The sequence below is a fragment of the Candoia aspera genome, chromosome 1, assembly GCF_035149785.1.
Source record: "Candoia aspera isolate rCanAsp1 chromosome 1, rCanAsp1.hap2, whole genome shotgun sequence".
In the NCBI taxonomy this organism is placed as follows: Eukaryota; Metazoa; Chordata; class Lepidosauria; order Squamata; family Boidae; genus Candoia; species Candoia aspera.
The window spans coordinates 317,181,690-317,198,936 of NC_086153.1; the positions used below are offsets into that span (position 1 = coordinate 317,181,690).

The following is a 17,247-nucleotide window of genomic DNA, read 5'->3' on the forward strand; positions in this document are numbered from 1 at the left end:
AGAAAAGAAAAAAGAAAAGGAAAAAAAGGGGGAAACTCTGCTCACAGTTACTCATGCCCTTCCTTCTGCATGGACTACTGTAATGTGCTGTTCATGGAGCTGCCCTTGAAGAATATCCAGTAGCTTCAGCTGGTGCAAAATGTGGCGACATGGGCAGTTAGTTATGTGTGCCCCTAAGAGGACACACATTACACCTCTGCTTTGTGGGCTGCATTGGTTACCAGTCTGCTTCCAGGTCCAATTCAAGGTGCTGATTTTGACCTTTAAATCCCTACATGGCATGGTGCCAGGTTGTCTGAGGGACCGCCTCTTCCCCATTACATCTACCCATCCCATCAGGTCTGGCAGGAGACACATGCTGTGGGTCCCGTCTGCAAAAGAGTTCCATCTGATGGGACCTAGGAGGTCAGCCTTTTCTGCCATGGTACCTGCCTTCTAGAACATCACCTCTCCCAACACTCATGGCCTTCCAGAAAGCCCTTAAAACGTGTTTTTTTCAGCAAGCCTGGGGATCCCCTCGTAATAGGGATCCCCAGCCATGTGTTGGCTGTATTATGTGTAATATTCTCCTGCTTGTGGTCTTGTTTTTATCTATATTCGTTGTTTTAATTGTTTTTAATTATTTTGGGAGTATGTTTTAATAGGAGATTTTACTGTACACCACCCAGAGTCACTTTGTGTGAGATGGGTGGCTCTATAAATTTGACAAAAATAAATAAACAAAAAAGAGGGAAGTACAGTGATCTTAAATCTGCTTCTTTGCACTGCTCACAATAAAAGAAGATTCAAAAGCACAGTTCAGTATTTAAAACTTGGCAATAAAAATACAGAGATATTTTAATTTTATTTTAATTGGGGTGTGTGTGTGATTAATAATATGATACTGCATCAAAGAAAGTTACAGTGTTGTTACGCAACAATTTCCTGTGAGTTATATTTGATAATGATTTTGATTTAATGTAAATTCAACAACTCTGATGATTATCTTTTGTTCACAACCTCGTCATCAGTATTTTTCATTTAAACTACCAATACCTTGAACATACCACATTTTCTTGCTTCTCTGTTCATTTGAACTGGAGCCTAAATGTACTTCAAAAACCTCTTTGGGGTATGTACTGTATGTGTCTGTTCATGTGTATGTGTGCCTTTGCTGAAGCATGATAAAACAATGTCTTTTCTGTAGGAGGATACATATGAACATGGGTTGAAGGAAAATTTTTGAGTATTTATACTCCTTTAGGGTCAGTTAAGACTCCAAATATACAAGATGTCTTTTTAAAAATCCTGTTTTTAACTCAAGACCCTGTTCTTTGAAATACTATGAGCAGTAAGCCCTGCTGTTTTTGTAATCCAGCTCATAATAGAGTAAGAAATGGTATTAACTATTGCATAAACACCCACTGTATCTTTGAAATATAAACTACAACTACATATTATTACAATAGTTTATGCTGCTTGCAGTGTTTTTATTTAATAAGTATATAAAAGAATGAAGAAAATTTAAATACGTTTTCCAACATCAGCACACATGTATCAATGGATAAAATAGGATTGTAAACAATCATCAACAAGAATAGGAAATTGGCTATCCGGCCAACTTTCCTCGTAGACGCTGCATTAAATTACCACATGTATTTTGTGTACAATTAAAATTTAAGAAGTTCTGATCTTTCTTATACTAGATCAAATTATTTACTATATTTATGTGGTCCTGTGTTGTCTACTCTGACTGGAACTACAGAAGGTGTTCAAGATGTCAGGCAAAGAAGGTCTTTCCAATCAGCAGACCTTCGATCTTTTACATTGTACATTGAATACACAATGAAAGGGGACCACAGAACATCTTTTCATTGCAGAAGATCTCTATTCATTATCTGGCTTACCCAGTTAAACAACTAAATAAAAATCCTGCTTCCTTCCTTCTCAATTTCTACTGAGCTGGGATGCATCAGATTATGACTGTTGGCTCATTCAGAGATAAACTATGGAAGAATTCTTATATGCCTATTTGAAGTAAGCAATTCTTGAGGCAGTATGGAGCAATGCGCTTCATAATTTAAAACACACACACACACAATTTGTAATATAGTATCACTTCTTAGTGAAGCAAGCTGTTAGTTTAAATAAACATATGAAAAGCAAATATAATAATATAGAAGGATACAATTAAGGTGAATTCGTTTTTTTCTAAATAAACATATTCTAAAATATCATGATTTCAACTCTAATTTCTGTTCAGAACAAAGAAATATAACATATATTAAAAAGCAACCTTGTATTAAAATCCCATTAATATCCAAATCAGCTTTTCCCCCAAATTATAGAACTATTCATGCAAAAATCAGTGTTCTATCATACTAGAACATCATTTGGAGTGTGATCCAGCAATATACTTGAAAACAGATTAAAGTCCAAGATCATAATACTGACAATGAATCGAAAACAGCCAAGGAGCATAGAGACAAATATACTTTCCAAAACATTTAAAACTGGACACCATACATAGAGGTTCCTGTCTTGATGCTAGTAGTCTCTGAGCCAAAATAGGAGAGCTGGAATGATTGATTTAAAATAAAATATACAGAGTACAGATATTCTGCCTTAAAAGAAAGCCTATCCTCATCCTTATACTAATTCATTTTTATTCTAAAGTTACTCTGGAAAGCAATCCCCATGTAACATAAACCAAAGGCTGTAAAACATTTTTTAAAATTAACCCTCAAACTAAGTCTAACCATAAGCCCAAAAGAAGCCTAACTCTAATCCTATATTTAATATTATGCCAATACACATTTTTTTACTTTAAAGTTATTCTGATGAGTAATGAATACTTAACTGAAAGCTAAGAACATCACTCATCATGAAAAATCACCCTAAAACTAATCTTCAAACCAAATTTAACCACATATCTAAAAAAACCCCGTAATTTTACCTTCACCTTTATGCCAGTACAATTTTCTAATTCTTAAATTTTCTCTTGTGAGCAGTCCCTGGGTAACATGAACCTAACCATAAAACATGACCCTAAAGCTAACCCTAATCAAAGATCCACTAATTTAACTAGCTTGATTAATATATTTATGCTGCAAAATTCCTTTTCACGATGGATAAAAAGGAATATGTGTTTCTTTACCCATTTGCATTCTCTAATGTCTGATGCAAAATATGTAACCTAGGTTGCATGATCTTCCCCATATTGAGTTAAACATGCAAAGAATTAATGCCATGCATTTTGCATTTTGCCACAAGAAGGCATTCAGTATTTTTTAAAAGCAACAAGGTCAATAAAAAGATAGTTAATGTATGAACTAGGCCTCCTTAAGATGGTGAAGCTACCGCAACACCAGATTTGGAGTTTAATACTGCAGATGGATTCCTACAAAATGAGATTTTAAAACTATGTATTAAAAATGGAATAGCACCAGAACCTGAATTAAAAATTAAAGATGTATCTAGAAGAAATATACAGGATACCAAAGTAGAAAGTGGTACACTGAAGGAAGAGGGCTCTGTGGCAGGAATTTTCAGCACAGGAGAACATGATGGGTTGGTACAAATGTAGTATTCATGAAGGTCTGTAGAAGTGTACTTTGTGTATTGTTGAATGATTGAGCTGTCTTGTGGATAAACTGCTGAATGTTGGTCCATGCTCAAGTTCAGGCCTATATGAGGGCAAAGCTTGCATACATCTTTGCTTCTATTGCATTTGCAGATTTCCTGTTCAGGGTGACCTGGACACTTTTAGAGAAAGTCAAGATCCCTGCAGACCACAGTTTTGTGGGTTTGTTTTGGGATATAATCACTTGTATTCACTCAGAGTATAAACCAGTTGTACAGAGCTAGATGAAGTGAATAGGGCAATGCCTTGTAGTGAACGCTAGAATTCTTTTGAGCTTTTGGTACCTGAGGAAGTGAACAGGATTTTCTATCAGTATGACGTTTGTCACCTGTGGACTGTATCCATGCCCATCCCAATTGGCTGGATTCAAGAGTTAATGCCTCTTTGAAAGAAGGTGAGATGCCAGCAACCATAAGGAGTTGGTGATGTACTATAATTGTATGTTCAGAGTCTGAGAGAGATTCATATATTGACCATCTGGATATTTCTCACCTATCAGTTAAAAGGACTGTATAGTAAGCTGTGAATAAAAGACTGGAACAGTCTCCACCTTAACAGGAGATAAACTGAATCCTGCCATTGAGATTTTTATAATATTTTCTCTATCCTCTTTCAATATATCTTGTTAAAAGAAACTACGGGGGGATCTTGCTTTCTGTTGAAGTAAGTGACCAAGAGATATATGAATCCTTTCTAGAAGAGGTCATCTCTGAATTCAGCCATATTGGACAACTTCCATTTGGTCTCCAACCTCCCTGTTTGGGGGAAGGTTTTTGAAGGATGGTGGGGAATCAGTACACAGAATCCTAGAGAAAATGGATTATCTTACTTTCTTTTTGATCAAGATTTGAGCCCAGATATGAGACAGAAAGCTTTGGTTACTCTGGTGGAAAACTTTCATCAGGAACTAGAGGGGACTGCATCCCTCCTGATCCAATTAGATTTCTCAGTGACATTCAACACCATTGGCCATGATATCTTTCTTGACTGCTTGTGAGAGTTGGGTTGGAGGTACCGTGTTATGATTGTCCCACTACTGCTGAGTGGGCAGTTCCAGTCAGTAGTCAAGGGAAAAGAATGATTAAGCACATGTTTGCTCCAATGTGGGGTATCATAGAGCTCTATACTTTTACCTACAGTTACTTAATATCTATATGAAACTGCTGAGAGAATCTGTCAATTAGGGGTGAAGTATAATCAATATACTTAAAATACTTAACTGTATATTGCCTTCCTGGGCCACATGTAGATGCTACTGAGTTGGTATCTGGATGCTATCAGGGACTGAATGAGAAGAAATAATGGAAGACTTAAACTTTTGCAAGATAGAGCTGTTGTTTGTCCAGAGACATCTTGGCCTCTCTGAAACGCTAGTTTCAGTTTTGGGTCTGGATGGAATTATGCTTCCGCTGAAGCAGTGGGTCTGTGACTTGGGGGTCCTCTTGGATTATCAGCTCCTGCTTGAATAGAGTGCAATAGTAGCTAAGGGGGGCTATGCCAAGCTTTGGCTAGTGCATCAGTTACAGATTTGTAACTGGACAGGAGGCATTGGTGACAGAGATTCATACCTTTAATACCATGGACTACTGCAACATGCTCTATGTGGGCTGCCTTTGAAAACTATTTAGAAACTGCAACTGGTACAGAATAGTGGCCTAACAGCAGGCAGGTAAATCCTGCCATTGAAGAATTACACCTATTTTACAAACACTGCACTGCCAGAAGACTGTAGGGCCAGATTCAAAGTGCTTTATAGGATTATCTATAAAGCCTTATTGCCCCAAATCTTTCTATCTTGCCTTATTGTGGCAGGTTCTGTGTACATTCTGGGGAGGGATGACTGAAGAATGTTAGTATGTGCCAAAAGTAAATACTGTCAGAAGGGTCATTCAAAGTGTGAAGGTAATCCCCAGCTGCCCAGCTAAAACAAGCAGGTACCTATATTGTGCAACAACAATATAGGAACATGCTGGAAGCGGATGATCACAGCAAAGGCATCATTTCATACTGTGCAGCAGAAGGCAATGGTAAACATTCCTATATTACATCTGTATCTGTATCTGTATCTGTATCGACAAGACCCTGTGTGGAATGTACCATCGACAGATAGCTGAGGTGGCTGACCTTGGAAAATCCTACCAGTGGCTGGAAAGGGCTGGACTAAAAGACAGCACTGAGGCACTGATCATAGCAGCACAAGAACAGGCACTAAGCACCAGATCTATATAAGCAGGGATCTACCACACTAGAGAGGACCCAAGGTACAGACTGTGCAGAGAGGCCTCAGAGACAGTTCAACACATAGTGGCAGGGTGTAACATGCAGGCAGGAACAGCATACATTGAACGGCACAACCAAGTAGCTGGCATTGTGTATAGGAACTTCTGCACAGTGTATGGCCTAGACCCTCCCAAGTCCAGATGGGAGATTCCATAGAAAGTTGTGGAGAATGACAGGACTGTGATCCTGTGGTACTTCCAGATCCAGATGGATAGGCAGGTACTGGTCAATCAAGCAGACATCGTTGCAGTAGGCAAGGACCAGAAGACAGCGATGGTGATTGATGTAGCGATGCCAAGTAATAGCAACATCAGGAAGAAGGTGTATGAGAAGCTGGAGAAGTACCAGGGCCTGAAGGAAGAACTAGAGAGGATGTGGAAAGTGAAGGCCAAAGTGGTCTCAGTGGTGGTAGAAGCACTCGGGGCTGTGACTCCTAAGCTGGGAGAGTGGCTCAGGAACAACATCAGAGCTCTCTGTCCAAAAGAGTGCAGTGCTAGGAACAGCTAAGATACTGCGCAGAACCTTCAAACTCCCAGGCCTCTGGTAGAGGACTCGAGGTTGAGGAAGACACATACCACCCATAGGGGTGAGAAGGGAATTTTATATATAATAATAAACCAACTTTACCTACTGCATATAATATAATATACCAATACAGCCAATAAAAGGTAATTGATGATATAGTGCCCTCACATCAGATAATACTCAATACTACTAATCAGATAATACTACTGTGGAAAAGCTGAGGATCTTTCAGAGTATTAATAGTGTATATGATGTGACTAGATTTAAAAACTTCAGGACATCTAGTTGCTCATTTTGCCATGCAGGCAAAGAACATTCAAAGCTGCAACGAGAGAAGTACAGTGGGGATATTGAATGTATGAGGCACAAACAAGGGAAAGCTCAATCTGACGACTGATAAGTTATTTAAGAAATGCATTTGTGAAAATAGACCATCAAGGCTTTCATTAGCTAAACTGAGATTGCTACTTGATGATGATGGTTTTAATTTACTGGACTTGCAGAACTATAATTGGGCTTATATTTTATCAGCCGTAAGTATACAAAATGAAAATTTAGTAGAATATCATATTCTATGTGTTGGAGTGTTATTATTTATTATCATTACAATCATGGCAAGTTCTTGGATCAATGTACAGTAGAAAAATGTTTTATTTCCAGGAGTGTATTCTGCAACAAATCTTTGGGCTTTACTAGAGCATAGATTAGATTTTGAGATTAAGACTCATGAATATTTAATTCTTTGGAAGAATTCTAGATTAAAAATAGATGGTAAAATGTTTTATAGGAAACGATGGTTGGAAGCTGGGATAGTGACTTTAAATCAATTATGACATAAATTATGACATAAAGATAGTAAAGATAGACAGCCAGTTTGGTCTAGTGGTTAAGGTAATGGGCTAGAAACCCCGAGACAGTGAGTTCTAGTCCTGCTTTAGGCATGAAAGCCGGCTGGATGACCTTGGGCCAGTCAGTTGGGCTCAGTCCAACTCACCTCACAAGGTTCTTGTTGTGGGAAATAGGAGGAGGAAGGAGTATTAGGTATGTTCGCTGCCTTGAGTTATTTATAAAAATAATAAAGGCAGGATAGAAAATAAATAAATAAATAATAGTCCTCATTTAATGACAGTAATTGGGACCAAAATTTCCATTGCTAAGCGATGCAGTCGTAAAATGTGATGTCATGTGACTGCATTGCTTAGCAATGGCAATCCTGGCAGTCCCTGTTGCCGTCATTGAGGATTGCGGGTCGTTAAGGAGGACCTTCTCACCACTTCCTGCCTGCTTCCAACAAGCCAAGTCAATGGGGAAGCCTGCAGGAAGTCACGAGTCTTGGGTGGCTCACAAGCAGGCCAGCGGATGGGTAAATGGCCGCTGTGGTGCGAGCACACCTGGGCGCAGGGTGGGTGCTCCAGAGGGCAGGAGAGTACACATGTGGCTGCTGCAGCTTGGCATGAGCATGGTTGGGCGGGGGAGGGTGTGCTACGGAGTGTGGGAGGGCGTTCAGTAAAGTGATGGGAGCAGGAGTGACCTGCAATTTTCCCTGGCAGCTTCCCCATTGACTTTGCTTGTGGGGAGCTGGCAGGGAAGGTCACAAATGGTAATCATGTGACCACAGAATGCTGCATCTGTTGTACTGCAAGTGCAAGCCAGCTGCCAAGTGCTAATCACGATAATGTGATTGTGGGGGTACTGGGACAACTAGAACTTTGAATGGTGGTTGTTAACTGAGGGCTACCTGTAATGTTTACTTTAAGGATTTTTCTCAGCTTCAAACTGAATTTGGTCTTCCTAGTTCACAATACTTGCAGTATTTTCAATTTAAGAATGCTCTGACGACCCAATAGGAGCCAGATGCCTTGGTTGCTTCAAAGTACTTGAGGTGCTTTCTTATCTGATAGAATCCATGATGGAAGTTAAACCCACAATATATCTTTACCAAAAGTTAAAGAACATTCTTAAAGTGGATAATACTTCAATATATCAATCACAGACTAAAGAATTAGAATTTTCAATAATGTCTCATTAATGTTTGAAAATCTTTAAAAATGTTTATTGATGGATTTGAGACTAAAACTGACTCATCAAAAAGAAGAAAGCCAACAAGTTTCTACAATATCACCTTGAGCATATCGCCACCATTTTCAAGGAGAACATTGGGAATTGCTACGACATTCTGAACATCACTGATAGCAACTAGAGGAACTGTGGAATGAAATTAAAAACTGTTAAAGATGAATGTGAAAACAGCTGCCCAAGGCCAAGAAACAGAAGAAAGCAAACTGGATGGCAGAACAGATGGTGAAAATTGCCAAGAGGAGAATAGACACCAAAGCCAAGAAAGACAAAGATCTCAGGAAGGAACCTTGAATACACTATTTCAGAAGGCTGTGAGACGAGACAAGAAGCAGTATTATAACTTCTGTAAAGACACTGAAGATGCAAACAGACATGGAAAAACTGAGAAAGTCTTTCCCAAGATCTCTGATCTCAGAAGGAGGTTCCAATCGCAAATAGCTTTGCTAAAGAATTCCAAGGCACAGATAGGAACTGATTCAAAGAAGACCAAACAGAGATGGAAAGAGCATACTGCTATGCTGTACAGTAGAGATATCAACTTCCAAGATACCTTAGTCCCTATTTACAAGAACTTCTCATACTAGAACATGAAGTTAGATCAGGATTCCAATCATTACCAAATCAGTAATTGCAGGAATAATTATTTACAGAAATATGGCAAGCTACAGAAGAAGAATCAGTAAAGGTTGTAATCAAACAATTCCAGCAAACCTGAAGAATGACACAGTCGCCAACAGATTGGAAGAGGTCAGTCTGCTGTCAGTACAAAAAAAAGGAGACTTAATAGAGTCTGTGTAAATCACCATTCAATATCTTCAATTTCATATGCTAGCAAAATAATGCTTAGGATAATCCAACACAGATTAGAGCCCTACCATAGAAAGGGAAATTCCAGATTTTCAAGCTGGTTTTTGAAAAAGCTGAGAAACAAGAAGCATTACTGCTGATGCATACTGGATAATTGAAAAAACCCAAAGAATATCCAAAAGAAGTATGTGCTTCATTGATTATACAAAGGCCTTTGATTGTATCAACTATGTCAAGCTGTGGAATGTCCTTAGTAGAATGGGAATCCCAGAACATCTCATCATCCTCATGTGAAATCTAAACATGGGACAGAAAGCCATATTCCACACAGAACATGGCAAAATAGACTGGGTCCAGGTTGGAAAAGGAACAAGACAAGGTTTTATAAATCAATCCAGAGTTCTCATTTGAGGCACAAATAACCAGGCTCAAATGATCATGTTTCTGATTATATTTATGCAAAATATATCTACTTTGTACCATGTGCCTTATTCTCAAAAGTGTTTAGTAGCTTGTACAATCTATATGGATCTGAAGTTCACAGTAAATATAATTTCAATGTTGTTATCTTAGTGGTTATTCAAATTTAGAATGTTATGAGTTCATTCAAAATACTTAATGTATCTTAATGTATCATTACTAAAAAAGGAAACTTTATTTTAACATGTACTGAGAGCTTAATGCACACTACGTCACAACTGAGACCACGAAAACAGAAACAGCCACTAAAAAATTCCATTTCAACAAACTATCTGTAATGTTGACAGAGTGATGGTAGAATAAATAATATGGAAGGAGTAAATAATGCACACCGCAAACATATAGTGCAAATGCTACAAGCACAAAAATCTAATAAATTACTGGCCACAGCTGACATAACCGAAGACCCAATCCATCATTAGTATCCTTTGAATGAACCAGAGTTGCCAACAGTGTTGAAGCTTTTGCTTGTGAAGAGATCTGAGTCATGGTTGTTCAGAACATAGGACAGCTGCCCTATATGCTGGAACAATCCTCCCTTTCCCTGCCAAGCTGCTTCAATACTAGTCATGCCTTCTTTTAATGGAGCATTTACTTTAATGGAGGTTCTGTTATGCCACATACTGAAGCATTCAAAGACGCTTCTTCCCCAACCCGATGCATGTGGTACAATACCATGCTGAACATAGGCTGTACCTGGAAACAAAGGATATGCTGAATCTTTAATCATGAATTTGGGACAGCCTCTCTCAAAATGAGTGTTCTGCTGTAGCAAGCACAGAGAAATTGACTGGGCATCACAATACCATGGTGGCAGAGGAAAGGGCAGCACATGCTTTAAGAGATGACCTGCATGGATGAAGCAAGCCTTCTAACCATATAGCCTTTATCATATAATACAACATTAACCAAATGCTAGTAAGACAAAGAGAGATTCCTGGAATGAGACTGGGGAGAGTTGAGCTCACATGGTATCAAGAGTTTGTTGATGTATAATTGGGTGATTCTGGGCTTAAGTCTAATTTCTTAGCCTTGAATTTTAAGGCTAAGATGGATGAGCCCAATTAGCTGAACATCTGAGGGAGAGAAAAATTCCAATATGATGAAAGAAAATAATATAGGAGGCTTTCAATGCAGGAAATATTCTATCAGGTTTTGCCTTGAAATAAAATTATAATCTAGCAGGAACAATTGCTGATGATATATTTGGGGTAGGCACGGGAGATAAAGAAGCATTTCCTATTCCTAGAATAATAGGAATTTTGCAGCATGGAGTAAATTGGTTCATTGAACACTGTGCTCTGTATGTAGTCACTAAAAAAGTTACAGGATGACAGCTGCTGGACATGTAAAGGCAACAAATGTTATGTGACCAGAGATGACTGGCATGACATGTGCATCTTATGCAATCATGTTCTCATCTGTCTTAAAAATGTTCTCTGGAAAGGACTTTTTAAAATTAGGACTGTCCCAAAACCAACACACAAACAAGCTTATAAAACATTACAACAATACAGAAAGAATGTTATTTTCTGAAGAAACAATTTACAGAATGGTTATATCCCAAAATAGCAAGGCATAGTGAGGTACTGCATTTTCAGCAACTCACTGATTTGTATAATTCTCCAGAGATAACCTCTAGAGAATGTCCTTCTCTTCTGCAAGAGATGTTTTTGAAGTGGCTTTCCTTGCTTTAGAATTCTCTTCCCTTGGAGGCAATGAGAGTAGCATAATTAAGAGCCAATTACATTTAACTTGACATAATGCCTTTGACAAGCTGGGTTAGTAGGGAGTAACTAGGCTGCTACCCAGATTTGTCATTTGTATTTTTCTGAATGGCCGGACAGACAAATTAAGCAAATGAATTAAGTGCCAAAGGCTAAACTACTATTCAAGTTTGAATCTAGCTTTTGCTGTGCATACACTAAGGAGTATTATTCTGTTTTTAGCCCAGAATAAAACAGCCCTACTCAAAACATTCTGCCAGAACATTCCAAAGTGGCTGCATTCCAACAGAATAAAATTTGAATGGCTCAAGTGTTCTGTGTTCCGACAGCAGAAAATTGGAAATGTTCTGAATACATCAGGCATCGAAAACATTGGGAGCTTGGGACAAATCTTTTGCTCACTTTTTTTCCCCCAGCCCCATGGTCAAGTGAATGATTAAAAAAACATTGCTTCTGTTGTTTCCAATAGGGATTTAAAAATGTTTTTGATTTTTTTTCTTTTTTAAAATATCTCCGTTTTTTGTAGATTATTTGCCAGGTAGCAGTCAGTATGTACTACCACCCTATCATATTCAAGCAACAAGTTGTTTTGCAATCTGTCTGCCTTATAGGAACAAGCTGAAAAGAAGGTTCTTTGCTAGATTTGTATGCCTACTTACGTTTTTGCAAAAACAAAAACCCTGCTTCTTAACTCTTGTATCAATAACAATGTTAACATTACAAAAACTAAATAAAATAATAATAGCAATATACTGTAATACCAGCAGTAAATGCATTTATCATATGTGCATAACTAGGCAAAGTATAGACATAAAAATAGCTATTAAAACAGCATTCTACCAAAAAAAAAACCCTGTAAAATGACAATGCCTGTAGACTAAAAGGTCCATAACATAAATACCGATCAACATACAGTAAATCGGTAAAAACGTACTAGTGCCCCAACCTCTATAAATGAACAAAACATGCATTTAAATGCACAGTACTTGTCTTTGCATTTGCAACTTAAAAGATCAGCAGCATATTTTAGGGGCTACATGCATCTTAGCCCAAGGCCTGGGAGAAAAGCCAGGTCTTCAAGGCCTCTGAAACACCTGTCGGGCAGGAGCGACCTGGATCTCAGGGGGAAACCTCATTCCAGAGGGCAGGTGCTGCTACAGAGAAGGTGAGCTTCTGAGGACTCAATAGATGGCATTATTTAATCACTCCATCCGGTCTAAAGCAATAGCATCATGACATGGCCAACTCCCTGTTGTTATATTAGTTAGCATACATTTAAAATAAACATAGTAATAATTTTGCACCAGCTGCAGCTTCAAACACAAGCACAAAGGTAGTCCCTCACAGGTAGTATTACAGTTCTCTAAATTTGAGGTTATCAGTACATGAACCACTCTAGTTAGGTTGTCCTCATCCAGAAAAAGCAGAGTAATCCAGCTGAAGCTGGTAATACTGTAGGGCAGTGCTGGCTGGGAATTCTGGGAGCTGAAGTCCACACATCTGAAAGTTGCCAAGGTTGAGAAACACTGCTGTAGGGACTACTCATGAAGGTCACTGAGGAAGTACAGCCCATTTAGATAACTCCACATATGAGCTCTGCTTCTCATGATTCAGTCTCAGTTTATGACCCTTATTCAGCATGTCACTGCACAATATTCAGACACTGATCCAAGAAATGCCTATTTTGATTTAAATGATATGGAAAAGTACTGCTGAATGCATCTGCACACTGGTGACACTTAACTCTAAAGTCCCTGAGGATCTTCCCCAATGATTTTATATACAGTAGATGTAAATAACACTGGGGATAAAATAGTGCCTTGTAGCATCCCACAATATACCTGCCAGGTACAAAAGGCCATGAAATCACACTCTCAGAGATGATACCCGCAAGTAGGAGCAGATCCATAATCTGCTCTTACTTTTGCATAATCCTTTCTTATGCATATAGTAATATAGGCTTACTTTACAGAGTTGGCAAAATGATTTTATGCAAATATACATGAACTCTCAAAATGCTAAATATTAGGTGAAACAGATTAAGAGAATGAACTATTTTTTTAAAAAAACAAGTAATAACATGTCGCCCACCAGTTGCATTCTTTGAAATTTACCTGTCATGTGTCCTCATGAAATCCCAAAGTTTTGAAATGCCATTCTGAAAAAAAGCCATAACAAGTAATTAATATGTTATATTAATGTTCAATGTTACTTTCAGCACATGTTTTTAGTTATAAATGCCACAGTTATTTTGAAAGCCTCTCTGTATTTCCTACATCTGATGGAAAAGTTACATATACACTGACTAGCTGATGTGAAAAAAGCTAAGTTTCATGGGCACATCTATGGCAGTAATATGGCAGTTTCACAGGCACATCTATTGGCAGTAATATGGAAGTGGTTTGCCATTGTTTTGATTTTTTTTTTCAATTTCCCAATCTAGAGTACAGTCCTGAGACTTCCTGATGGCTCCTATAACATATTCAACCTTCCTCTAGTTTAGCCAGCTATGGCCATGGCCAGCTATGTACTGCCACTGAGCTAAGTCTATATATGGTAGCATTTGCTATTATACCAGGTGACTGCTTAAAGTCTTTCCAAGGAGATCTGCATAGGACTAATGCTTTGATGTACAACTGACTCTGGCCTTCTAATAACCAAAGCATTCACATTGGCTAAGATAGTTTATAACTTTTTCCATGGCAGTGGGCAGATTGGATCTCTGGCAGTTCATCTTAACACTGTTGATAGGCTTGAATTGTTAGTTCCTTTTCCTTAAAACCAAGAAAACAATTACACCCAAGAAAGTAATATATTGGTACAGAATAGCTTAAAGGTAGAAACCAACCCTTTCCAACCAAACCCTTGGAAACAAACAGACAGCCAATGTAAACCATAAATAAAGATATGAAATAGTCCTTCCAGAGATAAATCTGGTATCAAGATTCAGTACCAGCTTAAGTTTCTGGACTAGATGGAAAAACAGCCTTTTATACAGTGCATTACAGTAGTTAAGCCTAGAAGTTTTCAGCATGTGCACCACTGTTTTTAGGTCATTTTCTTCCAAGATGGAACCCATCAACTGACATTGTAAAAGACACTCCTAGCTGTTGCCTCAGTCTGGAAATCAGAGACAGATTATACATAGTATAGATTATATCTAAACCAAATACTTCTTCAGTGGAATATAATCCTATTCAGAACAAGGTAAGTCCCTTCCTTGAAACTGTGACATATAAGCACCTCTTCTCATGATTTAAATATATTTTCTCTTATCCAAGTTATTACCAACTACAGGCAGGCATTCAAGAGCACCAATCCTGAAGTTAATATTATAGAAAAACTAACTTGGTTATCATCAACATTCCTCTAACATTGTTTGTTAGCCCATAATATGGGCATACTGAGGTGCACCTATAACTGCCTGCTCCACAGCATTCTGAACCAGCTGAAGCTTCCAGATGCTCTTCAAAGGCAGTCCCATTTATGGCACGTTGCAGTAATCTAATCAGGAGGTAACCAAAGCATGAGTGATTGTGAGCAATACTTTACAATCCAGGAAAGCAAGCACTTGGCACACAAGTTGTAACCGTGCAAAAGCTCTCCTGGCTATGATTGTCACCTGTTCCTCAAAAAGGAGCTATGAGTCTGGGAGAACTCCCAAATTGTACATTGATACTGCTTGGCATAGTGCCATCCCAAATTAAATATGGCAAATCACCAGAATTGGGAGGCCCTAAAATCCAGAGCCACTTGTGCTAGTGTAGAGTTGAAATCTATTCCTCCCCACGCAGACCCCTAGTGCCTCCAGACTCCAAGAAATGACCTCAATAGCATCACTTGATTTGGGCAGAGATCTATAACTAGTATAATCAGCATACTGAGGATGACCTCGCCCAGCGGCTTCATGTAGATGTGAAAAAGGAGTGGGGAGAGCACTGAACGCTAAGAAACTCCATAAAAAAGGAAGCCTTGGGCTAGAACTTTGCCCCCATCAACACCACTGGAACTGACCCTGGAAGGAGGAGTGCCACTGTATTACTCTGCTTCCCCCACTTCCAACTTCTTGAGCTGGTCCCAAACGATACCATGATCAACCATACTGAAAGCCACCAACAGGTTAAGAAGAGCAAGGATAGAGGCATAATGCCCATCCCGTAGATTATCCACGAGCATGATCAATCCTATCTCAGTCTCATATCCAGACCTGAAACTTGGCTGAAAGGGGTACAGATGATCTCCAAATTAGAAAGTTACCTATAACTATACATATTTCAGGAAATGTTTATAGCTAGCACACAGTTGTGGAAGAATAAAAGTAGTTCCTTTAAAAAAACCAATTAATCAGTGTAATGTTTTCCAATTATAGCTTTCCCTATTTTACTTTATTCTGTTGTGTATTAGAATGAAAAATATTCTTTTTATCTTTGCTACTATTGTCCGAGCATAATGCAATTCAGAGTCAGCTATATGCAGCTAAGTTTCTATTGTGCCAAATACCTGACTTCTTGCTGACAGTCCAGTGTGAAGGCTGCTAATTATTAATAGCAAGCAAACAGTTACCAATGGTTATATGGCTCTCTGTACTTTACAGCACATTAAATCTAACGTGCTTATGGTGATTTTATCAGGCAATACATAAAATGTAAATGATTTATCTTTCTTCTATTCAACAAACTCATATGTTTATAAAATAATGAAGAGATCAGAAAATAGGGAATCAACTTGGCCTTTCAAAGCTTCTCTTAGTCACCAAGCACTGCCCCAAATCAATCAATAACCATCAAAATGTTTATCATGCAGACATTCACAGTAGTAAGGTGAGGGCTCAGCTACTGCTCCTGTTGCTATTCTCGTCAAAAGGAAGAAGACGGACGAATGTTTTTCTAGTATCTCATTTATATAGGAGAAAGCTAGTAGCAAAAGCAAATACCATTAACCCTGTAATACTAGCTCTACACAAAAAGTCCCCCTATTAGAAACTGCTTGAATTTTGGCATTTGTCAAGTAAAAGAGAGAGAGTTCTCAGAGAGAAATACATTTATGTATTTGTATTTTTAACTATTCAGTCAACTAAACAGATCCATGCATTCCTGAGCGGGACATCTAAGTTTGTGTTCTCAGTAGTCACTCCCATGCTTTGGAATTCCCTCCCAGTAGAAATTCTTTTTTTTTTATAAGAATTTTATTAGGTTTCAAGACAAAGATGAAAACTACAAAAAAAGAAAAAACTACGAAAAAAGAGAAGAAAAACTAAAAAGGTGTGAAAACACAAGATAATTTTTTTTTTTTTTCAAAATTACAAAAACATGTGACTTCCGACTTTTAACAGCAAGGAGATATCAACGTTTTCCATAATCAATCTCTTACTCTATATTAAACCAAAACCACATTATTTCTATAAATCATTCCACTCTGGCACATTATAAAAATCACTAAGTACAGTTACTCCCTCCCCTTATATTAAAATAAAGAAAAAAAATTCATATAAACCTCCTAAACAACTCCCCCCCAAAAGATAACATTTAATTATTCCCTCCCTACTACTATTCTATACATTTCTGTCTACTATAATAAAAATCAAGCTAAAAAGCACAAAAATTGTCTGCCATTATATTTAATAGTACAACAATTTTAATAATCTTAATCTTAATAAACCCAAAACCATAAACATTTTTATACCCTAATAATCTTAATCCAAATCCTTAAAAATGAATAACATCAGCC

The 17,247-nt window shown here is 38.0% G+C and overlaps 1 protein-coding gene across 2 annotated transcripts in view; it reads right to left on the bottom strand.

Moving 5' to 3' along the window:
* The window catches only part of NUDT14 (nudix hydrolase 14), a 63,515-nt gene that overhangs the window by 20,601 nt on the left and 25,667 nt on the right, over positions 1-17,247 (bottom strand). For both annotated transcript variants that reach the window (XM_063290420.1, XM_063290419.1), the window contains exon 2: positions 13,635-13,678. In XM_063290420.1, the coding sequence (XP_063146490.1) occupies positions 13,635-13,678 (44 nt within the window). The remainder of the gene's footprint in view (positions 1-13,634; positions 13,679-17,247) is intronic.